The following is a 26,713-nucleotide window of genomic DNA, read 5'->3' on the forward strand; positions in this document are numbered from 1 at the left end:
CAGAGTAACTTTATTCAATATTCTGCAAAAGTGGTAAAATAGTAATGGAGTCAGAGCTCATAAGCTTCAGCCAATGCTAATGTTTAAGCAACAAGACAGCAGGTTACGTATCTTTCAACTAAAGGTATCTGACTATTGTTTCCAACAGCTAAAAGGGGCAAGAGGAAATCAAATATGTCCAAAAGAAATGTCTAGTCTCTTGAATTTGAATTGCAATTTGATTAGGTGTTTTAAACAAAAACAGTAAAAGAAATTGGGGCTTAGTATCAGAATAATTTTGGTTTTCAAAATATTATCTACACCATCTCACCTTCACATAGAATACAGCATCTCTGATCTCCACAGGAGGTCAAAAAATTCTCACAGAATTCATGTTTTTGATTTTTGCATTAGTATTACACAAGAAATAGCAGATACCCTGAAATAAATTAGAATGTTCAAAAGTTTTTTTTTTTTTAAACATTTAAAGTTCTAAAAGAAACAGAGATTCTGAGTGTCATTTATTAAATGCAGATGTTAACATGCTACCAATCTTTGAAATGGTGAATTAAATGCCCACCTGGCAGCTGGTATGAATCAAACCTGAATTACAAAATGAACCAACAGGAAAACGCTTAAAATCACGGGGTAAAAAAAATTAGAGCTAGATCTTTTATGGTCCTTCTTGTTCTCGGAGTCTACCTCCCGGGGGAGACCCTCACTGGGTATTGTAGTTTACTGGCTCTAGAGTGATTCTAGCCACCCCTTCCCTACTTTCTGTTCTCCATCTTGTTTCTGCTCAGGTCTCCTAAAAAGAGTTGGCTGCTTCTCTGCTCCAGCAAGGAGAACAGCTCAATATTTTTTTGAGCAAGCCTCATTCAGAAAGAACAATACTGGAGGCATCTGAATTATCCATACCTGGGAGTCCACCTGGTCTTAGTTGCAGCACCTTACAGTAGCCCATCCCTGTGTTGCCCAGGACTCCAGGGTGACACCTAATGATGCTTTCACTTCCCAGAGTTAAAAAGACTCCAAAATGTTACTGGGCTGTGGGAGAGAACATGAAAAACATAGTAGCTAAGAGCACAGAGAGTACTGGCCCCCCTTTCCGCCCCAGATGGGAATCAGGTGACAGTGCAGGAACCAGAGATGCCTGTCAGGCGTCCTCAGTGATTACAGTCAAATTTACACATCTGATCTTAAAAAAACACATGATTTTTATGGGAACAAAACTGGAAGACAAAGTGCAATGCCAAAATAACTAAATTTCCAAGATGCTGTAATAATTTAAAGAAAAAAAAAAAAACACACTGTATTTTAAAAGATTTGACACATGTGACTGTCCAAGCCTCGGGAAAAGAGTAAATCAACATTTTAAATAAATTACATTCATTAATCAGAAACTTTTTACAAACCATATAAGTGCTGCGATCAATGCTTTTTAATTAATGCAATCTCCCACAGTATGTAAAAAAAAAAAAAAAAAAACCCAGATTAGACATTAAAATATCAATAAGTGACAGCTTGAAATTATCTGTGTCTTTGGGCTAATTTTTGTGACTGTTTTTTAAAACTCTCTGGCCAATAAAAAATGTAGCTCATGTGCTCTAAATATATATAAAATGAAATAATTGGGACAGAAGTAACCCAATAGTATAAGAACAGAAAGTCTGCTTAGGAGTAAAAGTATAGTATAGGTAATTCCAAGCATAAAGTAAGTAGGTAACATCTGATTACAAATGCAGACCCCATCAGTGTTCCATAAAAAAATTGATAAAATAAGATTTATTTTTAACAATGCACTGAGGAAACACAAGACACACTGGATGCACTCTTACTCCAAAAACCTTACTGTAGCAAAGAATTCAGTGTGAGCAGTTCACCAGAACAGCATGGCAGGAAGGAGTAAAAAGGCAGTACTTTAGCAAGACTTGTGCATGTATGGTGTGTTGGGGGGCAAGGTGGTTTGTATGTGCTGAAAGAAGGAGAGAAACAGGAAACAGAACGCGTTAAAAAAAAAAAAAAACCCACAAAACCTCATTTTAACTCAAGCTGTGGACAAACGTAATCTCTACTTACATAATAATTTTCTACTAACTTGTTTTTAGAAATTAAAATCTCTGACATTCTGTATTCTGGAGACCCTTGAATAAGAATACAGATTATACTGCACAAAGTAATTCCCAACACATTTCTTAGCAAGCGTCTGGATTCAGAGATAAGTTGACTTCAGACACTAATGGTTTAATATCTTATCAAAAAAACTTGGCCCAGGAAGAAGAGAAGAGAAAGCAAGTTCTTGAGCATAACCTTTTCTCTTTGATGCCCAAACTGCCTTTCTGGACCTGAGCCCAAAAAGGGAAGGCTTTGTTCTCATGTGTCTTGGGCACTATTTAAAACTCTCCTAGCAAATCCTCTTGCAGAGGAGGGAATGTTCTGCCATCCACTTATAAAACTGCAGGATAATTTCAGTTTGCACTGAGTAGATGATAGTCTTTATTCATTGGTGACAAAAACCTAAGGTCAATTAACAGGACCAGTAACAGAATCATAACCAACATTCAAAGACCGCTCTACTCCTTATCCCGGCCTCATCTGGAATTCATGTGCTGGTAGCACACAGGCAGGTGCTCCAATATAGCTGAATAACTGTTCCCAACACTAAAAACTAGGGAACTGCTGCCACGGGTTGTAAGAGAAGTAGGAAGGGTTAAGTAATCTTCTCTACCAGGAATCTAAGACAAAAACTAATTACTGCTGATGTCCCTGCATTCGGCAAAGAATTATGAGCAGCTTCAGTTCTGTGTATGAAAAAGAGCACTAGGCAAGATGATTTGTGAGAAAATGCTTCAAGCTGGTACAACTACAATGATCAAACCAGGCAAAGGGTCTTATTCTAAATCTACTTGAAAGTCATAATTTTCTAGAATTTGAGACCGAAATTATTAGATTAAGAAGAAAATTAAAGTAGGATTTGGTGGTGCATGCCTGTAATTTTAGCTACTCAGTAGCCTGAGACAGGAGGATCGCAAGTTCAAGGCCAGCTTGGGTAATTTAGTGAGACCCTGTCTCAAAAGTTTTAAAAAAGGGCTGGGGGTATAGCTCAGTGGGAGAGCACCCCTGGATTCAATCCTCAATACCACAAAAAATAAAGTGTAATTTCCAGTAACTGCCAACTCTGTTCAAATTTTATGAAAAGAGTCCCTAAAATATAATTAAATCTGAATTTTCACAATCAGGAACAATGCAACAAAGTATCACTGAATAATGCATTTTTAAGTTTTAACTAAAAAAAGTACACACACACACACACACACACACACACACACTTATGAACAGGCCTTTTTAAACAGAGGAAGACAAAGGTGCCAAAAATATGCAATGGAGAAAAGATAGCCTCTTCAACAAATGGTGCTGGGAAAACTGGAAAACCATATGCAACAGAATGAAATTAAACCCCTATCTCTCACCCTGCACAAAACTCAACTCACAATGGATCAAGGACCTTGAAATCATACCAGAGACTCTGCATCTTACAGAAGAAAAAGTAGGTCCAAATCTTCACCTTGTTGGCTTAGGATCAGACTTCCTCAACAGGACTCCCATAGCACAAGAAATAAAAGCTAGAATCAACCACTGGGATAGATTCAAACTAAAAAGCTTTCTCTCAGCAAAGGAAACTATCAGTAATGTGAAGAGAGAGCCTACAGAGTGGGAGAATATCTTTGCCACTCATACTTCAGATAGAGCGCTAATTTCCAGAATCTATAAAGAACTCAAAAAAACTCTACACCAAGAATACAAATAATCCAATCAACAAATGGGCTAAGGAAATGAACAGACACTTCACAGAAGATGTACAAGCAATCAACAGATATATGAAAAAATGTTCAACATCTCTAGTAATAAGAGAAATGCAAATCAAAACTACCTTAAGATTTCATCTCACCCCAATTAGAATGGCGATTAACAAGAACACAAGCAACAATAGGTGTTGGCAAGGATGTGGGGAAAAAGGTACACTCATACATTGCTGGTGGGGTTGCAAATTAGTGCAGCCACTCTGGAAAGCAGTATGGAGATTCCTCAGAAAGCTTGGAATGGAACCACCATTTGATCCAGCTATCCCACTCCTTGGCCTATACCCAAAGGACTTAAAATCAGCATACTACAGAGATACAGCCACATCAATATTCATAGCTGCTCAATTCACCATAGCCAGATTGTGGAACCAACTTAGATGCCCTTCAGTTGATGAATGGATAAAGAAACTATGGCATATATATACAATGGAATATTACTCCACCATGAAGAATGATAAAATTATGGCATTTGCAGGCAAATGGATGAAACTGGAGAATATCATGTTAAGTGAGATAAGCCAATCTCAAAAAATTAAAGGACAAATGATCTCACTGATAAGCGGATGAGGACATATAATGGGGGGTAGGAGGGGTTAGCGTTAGGGTTAGAGTTAGGTTTAGGGTTAGGGATAAGAAGGGGGGCAAGAATGGAGGAAGGAAGGACTGTATAGAGGGAAAAGGGGTGGGAGGGGTGGGGGGAAGGGAAAAAATAACAGAATGAATCAAACAACATTGCCCTATGTAAATTTATGATTTTTAATTAAAAAAAAAAAACAGGAAGAAACCAAAGGATTGCTTTGCTTGTTAGAGATTATCCCTGATGAATGTCCCTTCTTTCTATAATTTAAACTGAGATAAAAATATAGCTTGTAACAGTAAGTTTACCAAAAATTAGATTTTCAAAACTGCCCCCCACTAGGTAATTAACATTTGCTAGACACAAACATGCTACTACTTTGCCCTAATTTATTTTCTCCACTTTGCAAAATAATATTCTCTCAGCATGGTTCTTAAGCCTTTTAACTTAATATACTTGTTTTTTTTCTGAACCTTCATTGCTTTTCATTTGTATTTCTTTTCAAGGTTACTGGTACTCAAGTTTAAAATCTCAAGAGTTAATAAGTTCAAAAAACTAAATGTTGTTTTCAATAATTACAGATAAATTTAGTCATAAGAAATAATTTTCAAATTAAATTTTTGGAAAGTTGCAAGAACTTGAAGGGAACTAAGATCATGTGAGCCAACCTCTTTATTTTCAGAGATGAGAAAACAAAACCGGGAGACCTGCCTTAGGTCACAAAGTGACTGGAACCTGATCTATCCACTACTGGGGAGATACTTTACCCCCATCAAAGAATTTTGAATGTTTCAGTTTTTCATTTTTTCCTAGTAAATCCTTTCAAAATGATAGGGAAAAATTAACTACTCTAAAGATGATACACACTCTATACAACCTGTCATTGCCACACTGATAGTGACTAGCAAGGTGACCTTGAGCACCCTTATCCTCTCTGGTACAGTCAAAGGTGTAGTGCGTCTTCAGTCACTTGCAACAGTGGTACACCCATAGTTAACAGTAACCAAATACTTTCTGGGTCAAGTTACGGTTCACTACATGCATATGTGAAAAGAACATACTGAATCCTATTAATATGCACAATGAATACACATTAATAAAAAACTTAGAAAAAGAATCATGTTTCATTATACCATCTAATCACCACCACTAACCCCATTTTAGAGATGAGGAATTTCATATTCAGAGAAATGAAGTGACTTTCCCAGAATCCAGTGGCAGTAAGTACCTAATAGGTCAGACTCCTCAGGATGGGATTCTGAATCACTACATAGTACTATATGCAACGAAAATGCACAGATCCAAAACCACATTCAGGAAAAGAGTAGATGAAATTCATCATGGCTGAGACTACTTCCTGATCTGCAAAGCTCAGAAATCCTGAGGAACAGCCGGGGTGCAAGAGCCACAGCTCCCAGAAGTAAGGCTTCAGACTATCCTGCTCTAGGTCTGGTGCAACTCTTTTGGGCCTCTTGACCCACTTCCTAGTGCACTGTGGTCACCTGTCCAACTACAAAGGCTTTTTATTTTGTTCTAGGCACTGAGATCTAAGGATTGGACAATAGAGCAATAATGAGAGAGCTCTGCCTGGTTCTACCTGGTCAAAGCCCTGAATCTTGTCCCCAGCTTGGTCTGTGGGCTCTGCTTACGTCTTGTCTCCACCTGGATGGAGTTACTTGAACTATACTTGCCACCCTGAATATGGTCCTACCACTGATTTCTAGGCCTATGGGCTTTTCGCCTACCCTGCAAGCCATGAAACCTCTCTGTAAGCCATGAAACCTCTCTGTAAGCCCTTTTGCCTATTTCAGTCCTCTGCATTCTTTAGGATTGGGCACTCCACCTCACATTTCCCAGCATCTCCCCCAAGCCTAGCGACTGAGGCCAGAGCCACCCTTGCCATCAGGTAAGCTCCCCTGCAGGCCAAGTGACAGCAGGATGGAGACTTCCTCGCAACTGGGTCCCCAGCCTCTCACAGCACTCAGTTTCCTTGGAGCATCCGTCCCTCATCAGGACTGGTGGCAGCACTGACAGTGGGCTTTCACTCTGGCATGCTTACTACTTTGCCCTTTCATTTCTCTAGAAACACCCAAAGACCAGACCAAAGGGGATTCTACGGGCCTCACATGATGCGCTTGCTTACCTACACTCCATCAGCTTGCTGGGACCTTTGCCTACAGAGGTCCAGCAGCTGATACAAATCTTGTGGTGGGCGTGCCCATGCCTACTAAAGCTCCCTGCTTCAAGCATTTGAGCTTATCTGTTGTCTGACCTGTGATGGCCTTGGATTATTCTAGAGGACAGCCTTAGCTGAGCATCAACATTTCCCCCTGACACTTCACCTTTAAAATTTTAACACGAATTAATAAGAAATTTTGATTCATTTTATAATAATATGTACTTTATAAACACCTCTTTGAAAACACTATTGCTCAGAAAGTCATGACTCTATCTATGATGATAAAGGAAAAAGTAAATGTTTAACAGGTGACAAACCTAACTCAGATATTGAGAAACTGTAGAGTTCAGCAAAATTAACAGCATAGGGCTAATTTCTACCAATAACCACCTTATTTTTAGTAAAATGCCAATAATTTATTGGAAAGGAAATAAAAACATAAAAAATATCTCACAGAGGAGGCAGAAAAGAGTATGCTGGAAAATGGAAAGAGCATTCAGAACACTGAGGGAAGAAAGGCCAGCTGGGGGAACACAGATATGAGCACATATGAACGACAGGACAGGCTGACCTGAAAGGGGGTGCTGAGAGGTGGGGAGGGGCTCCGTAGGGGCTTCTAAGTGACCTTATGAAGTCTCGAATTCATCCTGAGGATGAATAAAAGGTTGACTACCCAGACCCTGGGTGAGTGGTCACAGACGTGGAGAAAGGTGGGTCGTTCCAAGGCTAGAGGGAAGTGCAACAGCACGATGACCGAGTGCAAGGCGAGGGTGGGGAGTCAACGAACAGCAGACCAACCAGGGAGATGGTGGCAGTGTTTACCCACCGAGAGACAAGGAGCCCTGAGTACAAGGATGGAGAGGCTGGGAAGACGGTCCAGTATGCATCCAGACAGCCACAGTGACTGGCAGAGCTGGCCCTCCTGGGAGGAACTATCCAGGTGACAGCTGGATATAGGGTTCTATCACTGAAGGCAAGACATTTTAGGACCAAAATATTAATAAAGATGAATCAGCAAAAATAGATCCTTTCCTTTCTGATAAATGACTTTCTTTTACTTTTTCTACAAAACTTGAAATTTTGTTATTTAGCAATGTAGACCCTTAGAGCAAGAAAAAGATCTGAAATAAATGTGTTTGGGAATTTCCAAGTATATAAAAATTTTACTAGATGATACAGGGAATTTTTTTTTAACTCAAAAACACCTAGGTGATCATTTAAGAAAATAAAGTTACAGCCCTAAGTCAACCATTAAGCTTCAGATGGATATGAGATTAAAGTATTTTCACCCATAAAAATACTATTAGAAATCTTTCAATAGGGAATAATAGCTAATAATTATATAGCTAATAGTCATGAGTTAATACATGTATAAGAAACTGCTCACAGTGCTTGACAGCAGTGAAACTAACTAGCACCCAGGTGCTTGTACTCTTTCTTACTACACAGCACAGCCTCTCTGAAAGGCGTTTGTGTGTAAAGGCGGAACTTATCAAAGAAAAACAACTGGAATTTGAAAAAATACTTAGAACTTCTTAATGGACAAATACTAAAATCAAAGTCATAACACAAAAATGGAGAAAACAGGTACAACAAATGTCAGGGCTAATATTACAATATACAAGAGTGCTTACAAATCATTAAGAAAAAAAATCAATTCTCTTCCGTGTCTGAAGGAAAATAAATGCCAGGTACAGTAGTGCATACATGTAATCCCAGTGATTTGGGAGGCTGAGGCAGGAGGACCACAAGTTTAAGGCCAGCCTTAGCAACTAAATGAAGCTCTGTCTCAAAAAGTAAAAAGGCTGCAGATGTGTCTCAGTGGTAAAGCATCTCTGGGTTAAATTTCAGGACAAAAAAAAAAAAAAAAAAAAAAAGAGAGAAAAAGAAAGAGGGCTGGGGTTGTAGCTCAGTGGTAGAGTACTTGCCTAGCATGTGTGAGGCACTGGATTCGATCTCAGCACCACATAAAAATAAATAAAGGTATTGTGTCCATCTACAACTAAAAAATACATTAAAAAGAAATACCCAAAAGAAGCATGAAATTGTAAATATATACAAAATGCACAGTGACACTAAAAGCTAAAAAATGTGAGAAGCCATCTTTCATTCACCAGATTGGCAAAGAGAAGACCAATAATATAGAATGTTGGCAAGAATGCTGGGCAATGGGCACTCTCACGTACTATGAGGTAAATGTAAACCAGCACAATGTTTTATAAGGCAAATTGGTTACATTATCAAAATTTTAAATATGCACCACCCTTCTCTCAGAATTCTACTTCTGAATATTTATTTTCCAGAACAAAAGGCCCAACTGTATAAAAATTATATATAAGGGAAGTCACTAAAGCTTAGTATAAGAACTTAAAAGCAAATAATGTAAATGTCTAAAAAGAGGAAACTGGCTAATTGAGATATTGTTGATGAAATACTATGTAGTCCTTAAATTGACATCTTTATGTTTAGCAAGATAACAGTATACTATTAAGAAAAAAGCACACTGTACAGTAACATGCATAGTATGGTTCTATTTATTAAATAATAAAGGCATAATTTTTCAAAAAAAATTGTTCCATTCCTTTCAAAAGAACTGTTCAATGATGTTATTGAAATTAAATTCTATAAATTCTAAATATCAGGACCTTGAATTGCCAGAAATAACATCATAACTTTGTTATAATGCAGTATAATGGTATGGAGATGCTGAGCACCTTCAGAATGCATAAAATATACTTCCAAAATTCAAAATAGATTTAGATTAAAACTGTAAAAATATTTTCAAGAATATTAATATTTACATCAATCTGTTCCATTTTTTCAAATATAAGGTTCAATAAAAAATAAATTAAGAGCACCAACTGAAATCCAAGAAATTGATAACATAGTCAATTAAGATATTTTTTTTTGGGGGGGGAGAGTAAGAAACTATGAAATGCTGTTTAAAGACACAAATATCATTTTAGAACCTGCAGACATTAAGCATTTTTGTGAAACTATCTCATTAGATGAAAAACCTTCCAGTAATTACATAATTTGGTCAATGCTACAGAGGTGGAACCTTACTCCTTGAAATCTAACTAGGAAAAAGGTCATAATATATTGGTGTGGCTTAATACTTATTAAGTATTTTAAAGAACTTGTAGGGTATAAAATGACACAGGCCAACAAATAAAGTAAAAAGGTTTCCATACAGACAATTCACAAGACATTTCTAATGAGCAGCACCTAATTTTATGTAATTCTAAAGTACGACTCATTTATTCAGTATATCAGGGCTGCAGAATTACAACTCACAGATAATTTAGTGGTCTACCACTTCAAGGATCATTTTCCTTAATAGAAATTATAACTTTTCAACTTTTATTCACTGAGACGACTTTTTAATAATGAGCTGTAGTAGCTTTGATAAACAAAAATATATGTATAGTCTTAATTGTACTCATTCCATAAGTTAGGAAACTGAAGTCCAAAAAAGTAATGTTGAATAGAGAGTGCTATGATTTAGTAATACATAATTTTAGGGGCCATCCAGGTGGAACTAGCTGTCCCAACACCAGGTGGCCCCCGAATGCACTGTTTTAAAGTCCTCTTCGGCCTCCCTCCCCTCTGCCCATGAGTTCCGCCAGCCCTGCTGCCATCAGGGAAGCCGCCTGCCTCTCGCAGTGCTCACATGCCATCCTTCCTGCTGTTACAGGCTGAATGTTAGGGGCACCAAACGAACAAAACTGCAAGGACAACATCTCAGATAAGTGTCCATCGCCAGCAAATGCCCTGGAAACTCTTCTGAGTGTAAAATCAAAGGACTTCAAATCACAGATTTTCTTCCAGAACCACTGGCTGCTCAGAGACTGCCCCCCCCCCCCCCCCCCCCCCCCGCCCCTTTAGTGCTAAACTGTGTTCTAGATAAGGGAGGTTGCGGGGTTTGGTTACCACTAGTAAGTTTTCTGTTACATGGGTTCTTAGCTCCTGAAACCTTGTATAGTAGTTGTCTAGCAAATCTTTTCTTTAATGCAAATGTTAACTTCTACTTATCTGAGGCTGACTTATTAAATTAATCAATTCTGTATTAATTTAATTAATTTTCAAGATAAGTATCCTAAAAATGGTATCTTAACTTTAGGTAACATTCTGAGAACCTGAAAAAAGGAACAGTTATGTCAATGCATGACATTTTTATGTATATTATTTATTCTTACAAAACCATTCTTTAATCCCCAGAAAGTACAGGAGAATTATACATGTACAGCAAATGCTTCTAACTTATAAGATTATCATGCATATAGCTACTTGTTGTATACCATATTTGGCTGTCCTTGAGGCTTGTCTCAAGTCCAGGTATTTCCCAATAAGTTTATCACAAACCACAATTTGGAAATTGTCTAAGTTCAATAGGCTAAGATTTTGCTGTTTAACCTCTTCTCAGCTAGGTCCTAAACTACGTCTGACCACAAAGGAAAACAGATGACCCCACTAGTTTGGAATTGCTATGGCATTATCCCTCTCCTTTTTATTCAATAAATATTTACCAAATATTCACTTTGCAGCACTTTTGCTAGGTGCTGGGTCCCTAACCAGTCATACGCCCTGCCCACTCAGGTCTTGGCAGCTTCTGGGGAAGGTGGTTGTTCAGCCAATTGAGAAAACAAGTATAAATCTCAACATTGATAGTAGGGACGCTGTACCACAAAGCCATACTAGGTAATCTGTGAATGAACTAATTTCTTAACAAAGAAGAGCTGATGTGGGGAATTCGAAGAGAGTTGCTGGCAGAGAGAGCATGCAAAGGATGTATGGCAGGAGGCAGTGTGCTGAACTTGAGGAAATGGAAGAAGTCAAGTCTGGGGGGGAACAAGGGCATGTGTGAGATGAATCCAGATCTGGAAAGGCAGATAAGGGTCCTGGTAGGCGAGTTAAGGATTTGTCTTGTCTTTATTCAAATGGAAAGCTTTTGAAAAGTTTTAAAATTTAATTGAATTCATTTCACTTTTCCGGAGGGAGTAAGTGAAGATTTGGTTACGTGTTGAAATGATATCTCTGGCCACAAAACCCAGAAAGCAGATTCTGAGGGAGAGAGGCTATAATGCAGCCATATGTGAGGGGGCTGTGACATTAGTCCAAACTAGGTGATGGGTGCCGAGACAGGAACGTGAGAGCAACTCAAATCACCAGCACCTGAGAAGAGGGGAGCATGAGGGTCAAGGATGACTCCTAGATTCTGATTCTGCCATTTAATGAGCAGAGAGCATGTTAGCAGAAGGTTAAGGGAAGACTGTGAATCTGAATTTGGGCACACAAGTGCAGAAGTGTCATTCAGACAGTTAGGTGTAGGTCTGAAGTTTCAGAGAGATCATGAAATAACCTCTGAAATCATTTGTGAGTGGCTAATAACTGATTAAAGGGCACTAATGAATCTCAGTTGGTTTGGAGGAGACAGAATGAGAGAAGGTTTAGGAATGCCCTAAGGGTCCTGTTACATTAATATTCCAGAGGATGAAGGTGGGCCACCAAGGAAGAACTGCCAAGGTTAAGAAGAAAATCAGGAGCACTTACTCATTAACCTAAGTAACTAGATGATGTTTCAAACACAGGAACTTAATTTTTTCATTATTTGACAGCTTGAGTGTGGCTCCAATTTTTTAGAACTACACTTAAGTCACTGAAATATACTAATTAAATTTTACATTATATTGAATTGGTCATAATGATCCATGACTGCTTATTAAATATCAACTACTGCACTAAATACCAAGCAATATATAAAACATAAATACTCATGCTGGGAGATGGAACAAAAAGTAAGAGAGAATTCCTAGTCTGTTAACAATTGATACTTGGTATTCAGAATGCTGTAAGACCAGTTTGAAGATTATTTGATAGCATATCAGTTAAATGATTATTTAGGCAACACAGAAAGTAATGATAACATCTATTTGTCAAGAACAGTGCTTCCACACGCAGTCCAGTACCCACTCTCCTCACTCCATGTACCCCCCCATCATCATGCTTGCATGTGATAAACTTAGTTAATACACTAATGATAGAACTGCATATGCTGTGCCAGGTGGTTCCAAGAAATTCTTCCAGTCTTTAAGAGGTCTAATGGTCACATTAATAAATCTCAGGTGACAGATGTGTACGTTCAGAAATATATACTTACTGGGTCTTAACGATTTTCCTTAGCATTCTACATCTAGTCTATTACATCAAACTAACCAGCCTGGCATTGCAAAGGACTTAGTCACTAATAATATGGAACTCCATTCCATACCAAACATACCTAAATCAACAGTGACATGCCATAAGCAGATGAAAACAAGGATATCTTCTTGATCATCTTATGCCCTAGAGCATATTTTTACATTTCCCTACATTGTTTCCTTAACTAGCAGAGTTGCTGTTACTAATAATAAAGACTGAATTTTAAAACCAGCGTTGGCAGATACTAAATTTCTTGTTCCTCATGCCCTCATTTTAATTTTCTCTTGCAGAGAAAAAAAAAAAAATCACGTCTGAACTTGCAGCTTCATATATATTCCTCTTAAGAGTAGGTAGAAAAGTAGTTTGAAACTAATCTGTATCTAGATTTCTTTTTCTATTTCTGTGACCCTAAACTAAAGCATGGGTGTCCTAAGAGAAGGGAAAGACACCAAAGGAAAAGGGCAAAAACTATCATGCTGAATGTATAAGCAGAAGAGAAGACAAAACTACCCCCCACAACTACTAAGGCCAATTAATTCCTTAGAAAGGAAGGTAACATTGTTTGGCCATAGAAGTATGGTGTGGAATGTTGTAGATGAGACTCAGAGCACTAATTTTTAATCTGGGTGCCCTTCCATATCCTCACCTACCAAACAAAACAGAGGCTATGCACTGCTGATCTTTTCTCGATTACCTACCACTTTGCGGAGGTTCATAAATGTTGAATGAAATCTCATACAGTAACAAAGAGGTAGGACCCAGCATTACCGTAAGTTTCTCACCCTGTGTGGTGATCAAGATGAATGAGTGATACTAATTCCAGATTATTTGTCTCCTTTCATTTATGATTTACTACAGAAAAAAAAATCAATAAATCTACAAAACATTTAGCACTAATCATTTATCCTCTCTTCCAAGCATGTTGGGGGAACCTGAATATTACTTACTTGTATTAGGTGTATAAGGCCAGGTTTCAGAAAGATATGCATCAGGTTAATACTTTTAGCAGATGGATGTGGCACTGAGTAGAGACCAAGTCAGTGGTCTACTGGACTCCTGCAGAATAACTTCCTTCTTAAAACTTCCAGTGAGTTTAAAAAAGAACATGGAAGCAGCATATAGTAATGAAAAGCAATGGACTGCAGGAGTCAGACTGACTTGGGGTTACATCCTAGCTGTCTTCTAGTTATATGATCATGGAGCTTTACCATCTCTAAAAAGTCTCAGCCTCCTGAAAACAGAAATACAATGCCTTAGAGGGCTTTGTGTGTGTGTGTGTGTATATATGTGTGTATGTATGTATTTATATATATATATATATATATATATATAGAGAGAGAGAGAGAGAGAGAGAGAGAGAGAGAGAGAGAGAGAGAGAGAGAGACAGACACAGACAATGAATGAGTGGGACACAATATAAAAGTAGTGCTTTCTAACTCAGAGCACTTCTGACTGCCCCATATTATAACTTGGGGCAATTCATTACCCACTATTTGCCACCCCATCACTTCTTCCTTTGGAATGCACATAGCCAGTGTCAAGGACTGATTAGCAGACTCAGCCTAGGCAAGCTGTAGCTAGTTTTCCTGCTCTTGGTGAAACCAAAAGAACACTCCTTTCTTCTCACATTTTGAAATCTTCAAGTTGACAAGTCAGTGACCATTTCTAAAACATGCAACATATTTTGCTCGAGGTGCTATAGAAGTCATGAAAGAATATCAATGAACAGGGTTACTTCCTGTTTTTCCTATCTAACAAAAATGGAGTTATTATAGTGTATTGGAAATCATATATTAAGGAATGTTGGTTAACCAGTCACTCTTGCCAAGATCAGATATGAAAAGAAAACAAAAGTTGGCAACAATTCTAGCTCTGATATTTCTCTTCCAGAATTATATTCAATAAGATTAATCTTTGAAGAATGCATTTTCTTACCTGATTTAAAATGGAATTTGGAGACAATTTATTACAACACAAATTCATGTAAGACTAACTTATGTGACTACTTCTATTGTTTTATTAAAAACCACCAACTTAATTTTAAAAAAGACTTATTTTTAGTTAATACTCCTGCATGTCCTCTCTAGTAATAGGTCACTAAATTGTATTTTCATTTCAACAGCTTCTAAAAGGAAGTGAAACTGAGGGCTATATAAGGATATAAAAGCAGCCTATGAAATATTCTTAGTTTTAAACAAAAACTAACAAGTACAGCATATCTTGTTCTTTCATGGGCCAGCAAATTGATAGTTTGGTTTTTTAAGTTACAAAAATAGGATGGAGTAATTATATCTACCAAACTCACAATAGCCTGTTCAATGGAGAGTAACACTGTAATTTTTCTTCAAAGACAGTAAATAGGAAGAAAAAGCCCCTAATTCTGTAATATAAGGAAAAATTCCAAACCCTTGGGCGCCACTTACAGGCACTAAACTTTCACTGATTTCAGTTATTACCCTGAAGAAGAGGGACGGACATAAAATCTTTGATTTTAATGGGTATTATTTATATGATTTATCATTTATGAATGTATTTTCTGTACTTCCAATTCCTACATCTGAAATTATAAACTGAAGGAAATTCTGAAGTAAAAATCACAAAATTCTCTTTTAAAAAAATACAATAGTGCTGTAGACAGGTAGGGGGTCTTCAGATCTCTACTACTGCTGAAACCAAAATCTTTAAAATCTTAAAGTGTTAGATTTTCTTCTTGAAAGTATGAATGAAACTACTGTCAAAAAGAGGAAAATGCACAATTCAACTGAGTTCTTAAAAGACTGCTTATAATCAGCTTTTTTCTAAGACTTTAAATGGTATATAAAATATATGATATGATACAAGTCTTTTCTCCATAATCTAAGTTTTTACACCAACAGTTTCAAATGAATTTCAACCCCACAGTCAAGAAAACTGAAAAAAAAAAAAAAATCACATTTCAAAAGATAGGATCAATGCTTTGTTACAAATGAAATTTCTGCATATGACTTTTGGGATGAACCAACAGCATTCTTGTTAATAAATCATTTTTTTGAAAAAGATTACACTTACTAGTCCATTATTTAATATACTGTGCAATTAAACTCCATCCCTTAAAGGAAACAAAAATTATGCATGCATTACTCAGTATGAATCCCACAAATTATATATTATATCCAAAAAAGATAAAACTAATTTCTCAAATTTGGGGTTAATTTTTTTAAAATTTGCAATTCTATGTAATAACAATTGCTTTCTAAAAATTATTCTGATTGAGTTTTAATCCAATCTGCACAGAAACAAGAAACCGTGGAGCAACATATCCGCTTGTAAGACTAAGTTGTAGGTACCACTGCATACAGAAAACTGTACTACAGTCACAAATCTTTCATCTTAATATCGCCATGGTGCAGTGCTGAACATATTTTTTAGATTTTTTTTGGTAGGGGAAGACTTCCAAGTAAAAAACGGACCATGTTTTTAAACCAACAAACAAGTGCACAAAAACTGATCAAATCACTGTAAAGAATCAATCAAAACCAGGGATTCCTACTGTCTGACGCATCTCACAGTAAGACACATTTACTCCCTTAATAAATGTCAGGGGATTCTATAGAGCAGCGAGTCACTATCACAAAAATATTTCCAGCGACTTTTAAATACCCATCAACACTTGGCGCTTTTGCATTCACTATCAGTTTTAAAAAATAAAAAGGATTATAGCTGTCACACTTAAAAGAACTACCTTTAACAGAAAAATTTCCCAAACAGCCAAAGCAGAGTGCAGCCAAGAAGCCAAATTACCTTACACATCTCGTACTTCATATGCACCATAAGACTCATCTAAGCCGAAGCCCACAGCACTGTGCCCCCGGAATTCCGCGGGCGGGCGGTGCAGCTGCACTAGGCAGGCAGCACCGCACCCGCGCTGCGGTTCCTAGCCACGCCGCAGGGGCTGCGGGGAGCAGTCACCGCCGCTTTGAAACTGAATGGCTGACACATCCGGTCCTGGCTCCTACACCACTCAGCCAAACTCAAACTTCAAAGGCCAAATTCGAACTCCAAACAGAAGTCACTCGAGTCTCAGTGATGCAGTATGAATTCTCAAGAACACAAGAAGCAGTTGGGGGACGCAATTCGAAAAATCACACGTCCTACAAGTCCACAAGCCCGCGGAGTCCGCAGCGGTCCACCGGTGCCGCTTTGACAGGCGTTACCCGGCTGTCCACCCCGAGTGCAGCGGCTGGCGCTTGAGGCGCGCCGCCTGCGCCCGGGTTCGGTCCCGATCCCTGCCGGGCACTCCGGCTCCCGCGAGTCCAAGGGCTCTGCCTGTCACGGCTAGGCTCGGAGACCTGCCGCCTTCTCTTCGGCCCTCCGTGCCCCCCACCCGACCTTGGGCTTCCCAGTCCACCCCGCCCCTTTCCGACCTCCACCCGCCCAGCTCGGGCCTCGGCCCCCAGTCCTTCGGGGTCACCCGCCGGGCTGGTACCCACCCTTGGTCCACCCCCGGGACGTCCGTGGTCCTTGGGGAGCCCCGGTCCCGGGAGACCCACAAAGCCAGCCGGGGCCCCACACCTTTCCCCAACGGGTCCCCGCAGCGCGGCTCGCACGCCTGTCACATGTCTGCAAACAATAACAAACTCTCCGGCACGTCCTCGTCCAGTCCCCGGGCTGGGACCCGGGCGCCGCCCGACCCTGGGGGGCTCCGGGGTGCCTGCGGGCGCAGGTCCCGGCGAGCGGCGCCGAGCCCCGCAGCGCCAAGCCCCGGGACTCCGTGCGCGGTGCCCCGGGTTCATTCATTGCCCTCCACCCGCCCAGGACCCACCGCACCCCGGCCGCGCTGCTCACCCGGCGGGGGCCGCTGCAGGAGGCGGCTCGGCGGCAGGCGCCGGTTTCTCCCCGGACTCGGCCCCCACGGGGTTCGGGGCGCCGCTGTCCGGCGCGGCCGCTGGTTCCAGAGGGTGGGCGCCGCCGCCGCGGCTTGTGGAAACGTGGGGATGCGGCACCGCCACAGGCTGGAAACTGCTTCCACCCGCAGCCGCGTCCGCGGGCTCCGGCGACGGGGAAGTGGAGGAGGACGGCGGCGAGGCGGTGAGGAAGAGCGGTGGCTCGGGCAGCTGGTCCAGCTCCACACTCCGCACTTTGCGCAGCTGCTGCTGCCGCCGCCGCCAGTCAGCCCGCTCGCGGCCCCCGCTGCCGGTCTCCCGCAGCAGCCCTGCGGCTGCCACGGGAGCGCTGCTCGCCTTGAGAGCCCCTCCGCCGCCGCCTGACTCGGGGCTCGTCGCCCCGGCGCCCGGGAATCCAGACGACGAGGCGCGATTCCCCGCCGCCGCCGCCATTTTCTCTCGCGGGCTACATTCGCTCGGCCCCTACGAGGGAGGGAGGGGGCGGGGAGAGCGCAGGGGGCGGGCGGACGGGAGGGCGCTGCGCCGCCAGCGTAGGACAGCCTGCGCTATCTGCGTGAGCGCGGCCCGCCAGCGCCCGGCCTGAAGGATCGGCGGGCGGGCGCGCGGTTGCCTGCCAGCGGCGGAGGCGGAGGCGGAGGCAAAGGGTGCGCCGGTGGAGGCGGCGGCCGCAGGTGGAAGGGAGGGAGTGGTCTGTGCGCTGACTCCGCGCGGGCGGGCACGGTGGGCTCCGAGAGCCCGCGCTGGGCGCTCTGGGGTGTGCGCGCTGCAGCCGCGGCGCAGCCAGGTATTCCCGGCCACACAGGCGAGTGGCGGCGGCTTGGTGGTAGCTTTGCACCTCTTCCCCTTTGCGGCAATCTCTGCCCAGCTCGGGAGGTGGGGGTGGGGGCTGGGAGTTCGCCCTACGGGAGTTGCAGGTTCTGAGCGAAATAATTAGTTCGAACTTGGATTAATGGTACTTGAAGGGGACGCAGGTCGGAGGGTTTGCTGTCTGTCATTCGCACTGCTCTTTGCAGTGGATGTCTGGGGTCCAGGCGCCGACCAGCCTCCCACCCCCAGCCCGCCCGCTCCGCGCCCGACGCGCAGGTGGCGCACAGGATTGTCGCCTGCTGCAAAGCGAAAGCCAACGTTTACCAGACGTGCTGCTGCGGACCAAAAGTAAATAAAAAGTTTTGTTGTTTTGAAGAAAGCATTCCTTCTCTTTTGTCCCATCCCCACCCCTCGTGCTACAAATCACAAAACTTAAAGGTTTCTTGTACCCACTTCACATCCTGAAATTGCCGATTTGGGACAGTACCCTCACCCCCCGCGCGCACCACCACCACCGCACAAACACCCACCGGCTAGAGAGACAGGGAGGAGCGGGGGTCCCTGCAGATCTTTATTTTTTCCCTCGGCTGTCTTGGGAAAGGCAGGCATATACAGAACCACAGAGCGCACGTTTAGGGTAGGAACCAGCGCCGTGCCAGGAAGAGCTCTTTCATGTCATCTTCGGTCAGGTCTTGGCCCTCCCCGAATCCGATGCTTCTAGCTGCACGTCCTTCTTTCCGGCAGTCAGGTGACGGGCCGGGTTCCCCAGTCCCCACCCCTGCAATGCCCTGGTTGTCCAAGGTGGCGTTGGAAACCCTTGCAAACTGTGGGAGACTGCGAGAAAGTGCTTTGGGACCGGAAAACATTTACATGTTAACGATTTTCGACTTTTTTTCAACCGAGTTAGACCTTCTGTGTCGCGTTTATTTCCCCCATCCCTTTTCCTCTAGCCGTTTTGTCTATGTTGAGAAATCTCCCACAATCTGGGAGCAATGTCTCTAGATTTATTTTGTGAAACGTTAATTAAGGCAGGGGGCAGCGGGAGGAGTAGAAGGGGTTTCTTACCCCGAGAAAGGAGAGAGCTACCGAGTCAGTCTTAATGTATTTAGACAAAACTTGAACAATCTACAAAATAATTATTTTGACTTCTCGAGAATAGATCAAATGAAAGACCCCTTCTCAGGCATAACGTTAACTGAAAAACAAGGTGACATAAGAGGAATTCTTAAAAGGGTCCTGATTTCATATTCAATGTTTTGAATATTGCTCTGACATCTGCCATAAGATAGTTTTAGATCATTACATCCAACGATGCAAATTTTGAAATTTAGATAAATCTGTTAATTTGGGGGGTCTACATTTAGATTATAATTATATGCTCTTTTAAGGTAGTCAAGCGTGTCATCCAAACCAAACAGTAGCTATTTCCTACGTCTTCCCAGATTGTCACACCCACCAAGTCCTAAACTGAAAGGGATAAACTTTCCTCATTGTTTTTTAGATCGAAAAATTCTTTAAATTTGCACACATACTTAGATACCCAAGTGAGAAAAGTAAGTGGAACCCTTTAACCTTTCAAAATGGTTCCAACTTCGGACTAATTTTGTTTAACCAGAGTAGCAGAGTAAAAATGGGATTCCAGCAAGAGGTTGACTTTGCCTCTATCTGTAGGATGATTGAAACTGGGGACCAAATGCAACATTATCAACAGCAGTGATAGTCTCCATCCATTATGCAACATGAGGCAGAAACCTAAGTGCTGGTCTTTCCTATGGATTCTGTTGCTTTGATTAATTTTTCTTGTATGGAAACATTCTGGCTGTTGTTATGCATCTGCAAGTGGACACACTGAATTTCTTAGAGACAAAAGAACCAGCTTGACTCAAAAGGGTATCCTTCCTTTGAATATGTTGCTAGAAAGTCTGTTTTGAAGAGCATTTGACTCCATGGATTCCTACCCAACTTTCTGAGTCTTAAGCATGATTAAGCCTCTTGCTTTGGTTTTGGTGCTGCTTGAATCTTACTTTATATCACTGCACAGAGGCGTATGTCAAAGCTACTGTTGACTCTGACTTACCTTAATTTGATTTCTTTAATGACATAAAGGAGACATATGTCTTACAAGGTTGCTTCTAAACTAAAAACTCCAGTTAGCATTTCCAAGCTCTTTATTCTCACCCAGATATAAACCTTGTAGTGATTTCCTACACACCATGATGATTTCAGTAATATTTACACCGATGCTTTACAGATGGCTGCTCCCACACAGTGCTTCTGGGAATTGCTTAAGTCACACTTCAGTTCCTATGCCAAGTTCATTTGAAGAATTCAGTTAAACATTTGACATTTTTTGGTTGTGCATAAATATCACAGGCATTAAAATGAAAAGATGTATAACTGGCAGAAATGTTTCAGCTTGTACATCATTCATTATTTGTTTATCAAGCACCTACTGTGTACATGCAAGAAATTTTCTCCCTCCTGGGGGATGTTGTTTGTTTTTCTTTATTTATTCAAAACAGTCTCATCTGCAGTTTTATTAGTGGCTATTTATTGGTCTGACTCACAGAATTTCAGGACCATCAGTATGTGAATTTGTTCATATCATAGCTCTGTTTGTGAGATCTACCTTAGATGAACATAGATACCTAAGAATATAACCTTGAAAGCAAGTCAAAAGCTATTCTCTCACACTTGTAGATCTTTATTATGTAATACTTGCAGAAGAGATGGGGTTGGAGTTTGGTTTCTCCATGCTTTTTCCAGACACCACACTTCCCAGGTGTTCCCAGATGTTTTAAGTCAGGAAATCCAGTCATCTGTGTGGTAACTGGTCGTCTACAAGGGCACTGTAGGTGACATTATAGTAGCAAGTCTCCCAACTAGCCTCCACTTCACTGTGCTTCGGAGGCCTCTGTGAAGATTATTGGTAAAGGGAGGCAGGAAGCGGAAACTTGAGAAGGGCATTTGGGTCAAGGTGGTTCTAAGGGTCATAAAACCAAACAGTATTGAACATTCAGAATGAAAACCCTTAAAAAGAGAGAAAAAAATGTCTCTAGGCGTGTACCACCTGCAACACATAAAACAAATCTGAAGGGTTGTAGGAAGAGAATCCTGGAAGTATCTAGACTGCAAAGCCTGCTAAAAAATTACTATTAAAATAATTATCAACATGTATTGAGGGCTGGGGAGATAGCTCAGTCAGTAGAGTGCTTGCTTTATAAGCACATAGCCCTGGGTTCGATCCCCAGCACCAAAAACAAAACAAAACAAAACAAAAAAACGTATTGAATATCAACTATGTGCCAGGACAGTGACAAGCACTTAATGAATATTGACTTATTTAATCTACATAATAACCCTATGCAGTGGACACTATCAGCATCTCCATTTTACAGATGAAGAAACTGAAGACCAAAATGAAGGGTTTTCAGCTGAGAAGCAGCAGAGACAAAATTTCAACTTAGAATGGGCTCCATAGACCATTCTTTTAACCTCAAAGCTGTAATATATGCTCATCATTACTACTAAAAAATCTAGAATATCTTTATTGTTTTTCTGTAGTTAGTTCTTACTTTCTTAGTGAACATAAAAATATTCACCAGATCTTTCAAAGTTCTTGTCTCCATGCAGCTTTTATTCCCAAATGCCTTAAACATTGAAGTGAAAATTATACCATGAGGATCTTCACCAATGTACCCCTTTGAATGGAGAAAGGATACTACACTTTACTTTTTTTTTTTTTTATTGTAAACAAATGGGATACATGTTGTTTCTCTGTACATGGGCTTCTTTTAAAAAAGTATTTTGGAGGGGAGATTGAAATCTTAATTTTTCATTTATTTTTTTATGTGGTGCTGAGGATTAAACCCAATGCATCACACATTCAAGGAAAGTGCTCTATCACTGAGCTACAGCTCCAGCCCACTTTACATTTTTTAAAACTCAAAGTTTTAAGTTGTACCAACTTTTCTATATGAAAATTTTTTTTCTTGTAGACTAGACAGAAAAATTGACCTTTGAATTACTATAGGTCTTAAAATTAATTATTTAAAAAAAGGAAAATAATAGCTTAAATAGTCTACAGAAAAATGTAGAGATAGCTGCCCACAAAATTCTCTACTCTCTCATCCATTACCATGCAGGTGTACTGGGAAGCCACTGGGAAGCCTCTGCCCAGCCAGGAACTATGTGTTCCAGCATGCCTTTCAGCTAGGTATGTGAGCTGCCAATTTAAAAGAAATGGCACAGCTGGATACAAATGACTACAATGGCCCAAGAGATTGCAGAGCAAGGGAATAAAGGGGTCCCTGGAACATCTGGACTGAGGACAGTCCTCCTAGACCCCCAGGCCCCCAGACGACATCAGTTTCTTCCCAGGAATAAAATGATATTGTCTTGAACCATTACATGTTTATATCTATTTGGTATAGCAGTTTATTCTAAATAATACAATGTAATTTTCTTTGTTCATTAATGCTTTGTGAGACATAACGCTTTCTATGGGCAAAGCAGTGTGACATAAAGACAGGAGGGTTTTGGTATCAGCCAGGCCTGTGTCTGAATCTCAGCACTTCCCTGACTGGCGATGTGATCTTTGGCTGTACACACTTTAGTCATTAACATGTGGATGTAGTAGTCACCTTTGGAGCCTCACCCTTTTCCTCATCCTCGCCACGACTTTGGTACACATAAGCCGGATTTCCATGGCAGCACACCCATATCTCTCTAGCCTCTGAAGCTTACTTTGTTGACTAGATGACAGGCTGGAAGTGGGTGCCCCCACCATCAGATTCTGTGCAGCCAGAGGCCAGTGATGGGGAGACTTGACAGGAGTCACAACTGGAGGTGACTTGCATGGACTTATGGAACCCAGAGTGCAATGCTTCTTCCCAACCCCAACTTCAGGGATGTCACACTCGTAGCTTGAAATCGGCAACACGGAGAGTATTTATGCCATAGAAATTGACAAATGCTACAAATCAGGGTTCTCCTACCCTCTCCCAGAGCTGGTTGTTAAACAATGATCAACATACCAGCTCTCTTGCCCTGTGGATGAGATAATTCAGGAGTGTGCTCCACAATGGTTTCTCGAATTTTTTTTTTCCCCCAGCAGGATTAAACTCTGATCACCCACAGTGGTAACCAGCTTGAAAACACAACCTTTGTCAGCTCACTTCCCTGTCTTATCTCCCCACTCCCTTGTTAGTGTTTGTGTCACCTCCCAAATCAACTAGAATCCTGTTCCAAGCTCTACATTTGGGGGAACTCAAAGTAGGACAGGAGATGACAAAAAAAATTGAAATTATTGAAGGTGCAGAGCAGTTAGTAGGCACTTTACTATCTCCTCCCTATACTTAAGGAGGACTTATAGGTTATTTTACTATAGTAGGAATTAAAATAATGCATTTAAAACTCACTTGTTTCAAATATATAAATCACCTCCAATGACTTTTAATTATCATTAGGTATAATTTTGTCATTCATAAAAAAATACATGTGAAAATTTAAGGAGATCTAATACTTCCAAACAGACACATTTAATTCTGGAATGCAGTCTTGTGAGATACAGATTTCCAGGTTCCTTTTTCCTTGTAAATAGAGGCTTCTCAAAAATTTAAGATACCTGATACTCTTTGTTTATTGGTTTTGATTTTGCATTAGCAGCTCTCCATTTTTTTTGTGATATATTTAGATGCTTGTATTGACCTCATGTTTTATGTCACCACAGAAGTGCCATATATGCTAGGATCCCAATCTTCCAGTAATAAACTGCAGAAAACTCTCAGGGGCTCACCATTACAAAAGTGCTTACAAAGATGTAACCTCTCTGTTTATTTTATCTTTAAAACTAGTCCTTTGTGATGCTTCTATGGTGAAATTAAAACACTTATTCATTCAGACGGTGTTCTTGCTGTGTTTCCTGAGCTGGCCTAAAATTCATGATCCTCCTGCCTCAGCCTCCCACGTAGCTAGATTTTAGATGTGTGCCATCACACCCAGCTAAATTATACCTTTTTGTTTTTTTTGGTCTTATTTCAACGATAAATGGAAGTTTGCAATAATATAAATGGATCTTGAATGTCCCCTGAAGTCCCATGTGTTGAAGGCTTGGTCACTAGTCTGTGGCACTTTCCGGAGGTTGTGGAAGCTTTAGGAGGTGTGGCATTCTGAAAGGAAGTTAGATCATTGGGAGTGTGTCCTCAGGGGATATTGGGACCCTGGTCGCTTCCTCTTCCTTTCTTTTTGATTCCTAGGAGCCATGAGATAAACCGGCCTTCTCTCCAGATGCTCCTTCCATGATGCACTGTGTCACCACAGGCCCAAACAGGCCCAAGTGACCAAGGATTAGAACCCCTGAAACTGTGAGCCAATAAATTTCCTTTATGAAATTTATTATCTCAGTTATTTTGTCACAGCAACAGAGAGGTGACTAATAATTTTTACCAGGAACTATGAGTGAGGATGCTTTAGAAAAACCAAATGATCATTTATAAAGAAAGGGCAGCAGTATTTAGTAGGAAAAGCACCAAAGAGTTGAGAGTCCACCACTGTTGGAGGCATGTTGAATGAATCATTAGTTACTTCTCTTTACTGGCCCCATGTTTTATTTTCAAAGTGAGGAAAGTGAACTAGATGACATTTAACACTCTCGTTCCAGCTCTATCATTTTATGAAAGCCTGTCATGTACAGGCAAAAGCATAAATTCAGATTACATAGCCATTATTTGTTTATCTTGCTTGAACATTTCAAGGGCCATCAGGCAGTAGGAAACACTTCTGGTTAGGCTATATCCTTGCTGGGTGAAAATAAAAAATAAAAGATAAATACTTTATCTAGGGGAGAAAAAGGAAGCAACAAAGTGTTTTTCTATGATTTTGATTTTAGAAGAAATTACTGATTCTCCATTGCGGTTTTTAAAAATGTTTGACTTATGCATACGCACGTACCTTAAAACAGTGAGATTTATTTATTTATTATCAGATTGACAATATTTAAAAAGGCAGAGAATGTTGGAGGTTGTTGAGATCAAGAAGAAACAACCACCATTGGTAGGAGTTTACTCTGTACCTGCAAAAAGCAGAGCCAGAGAGGAACAGGTGTAAGGAGGGGGAAGCCAGCCAGGGGAGCCCTCTCTCGCTGGTGATGGTTTCCTCTCTTTGGATGGGTGGGGCTTGATCCCGAGGGAACTTTCTGAAGGGTTATGTTGATTGTGCCTGGCAATTGTTCACCTGAGGAATGGGCAAGGGTAGAATAACACTTCCACCAGCAACTATCCTCATTGGACAAACATTGCCAGGATATGTTACATTTCAAGGTTTGCACCTGTGCAAAAACCGATCAGGTGACTACAGGCATCCTTCTCCTGGGGCAGAAGTGAGAGATAAAGATACAGGACTAGAGTGATGCGCTCTCGGGCCACAGCTAGCATGAGACTATAGCTAGAGGGGAAGTACAGACAGGCTGAGAAGATGTGAGGCGCTAAGTCCAAACACCACACTGGAAAAAAAAAAATTACAACTTGTGAGATGGGGAATTGGTCTTGATTTTTAGATTGAGTTTAGTATCAGTCTGCATTTCCTAATGAGATGCCCATCATTGACTTCCATTCCTAATTAAATTACAAATATAATTTTGAGATGCAATAGTAAACATACTGTTGCAGCATTGACTCTAAAACACAGGGCATGCTGGGTGGAGAGCCCTCCCCTTGTCATAGAGTTCTTAGCAATCGTGGGATGTACTTGCAGCGTCAGGTGATTTAGTGGGCAGAATCTGCGGGGTCACACTGCAGCACAACATGGTAATGTGTGGAAGCTTACATGGAAGTGTTTATTTTCCTCAGGTTTGTGGACGATAATGCAAGTCGTATCTTGTCCCAGTCTGAGACGGGGGAAAAGTAAATTAAGGATGACTTTTCTTTGAGAAGGTCTCAAAATGCTTGGGAAATTACCCCTACCTTCTTTATTACTAAATAGAGTAGCATAAAGTCCCTGAGTAATGGCATAGCTCATTAACATATGAAAAACACTGAATGAGGCAGAGTCAGATCATGGAAATTATTGTTTCATAGTGTTTAAATCACTTTTGGTATCTCAGACCTTCTGAAAGTTTTGTTTTAGAGATTCACTTCCTTCTTTAGAGATAGGGTATTGGCCAAAAAAATAAGCTCAATCTAATTTTGAGGAAGTTAAAAAAAATTTTGTTCAAATATTAAAATGT

General features: G+C 40.8%; 1 protein-coding gene across 4 annotated transcripts in view; it reads right to left on the reverse strand.

The window, feature by feature from the left end:
* MAP3K1 (mitogen-activated protein kinase kinase kinase 1) overlaps positions 1 to 19,209 on the reverse strand; it is a 75,427-nt gene extending 56,218 nt beyond the window's left edge. Inside the window, exon 1 of one of the 4 annotated variants that reach the window (XR_013764700.1) lies at positions 17,624 to 18,148. Coding sequence is in view for 1 of the 4 variants with exons in the window: in XM_079145254.1 (XP_079001380.1) it covers positions 17,624 to 18,114 (491 nt within the window). In the remaining 3 variants the exon portion in view is untranslated. Of the gene's footprint in view, positions 1 to 7,424; positions 8,445 to 17,623; positions 18,149 to 19,019 lie in introns of those variants that run through there. The other 3 variants (XM_079145255.1, XM_079145254.1, XM_079145256.1) reach the window with 3 other exon arrangements.
* Positions 19,210 to 26,713: the final 7,504 nt, after the last annotated feature.

The sequence above is a fragment of the Sciurus vulgaris genome (genome assembly GCF_902686455.1).
Source record: "Sciurus vulgaris genome assembly, chromosome: 6".
NCBI lineage: Eukaryota > Metazoa > Chordata > Mammalia > Rodentia > Sciuridae > Sciurus > Sciurus vulgaris.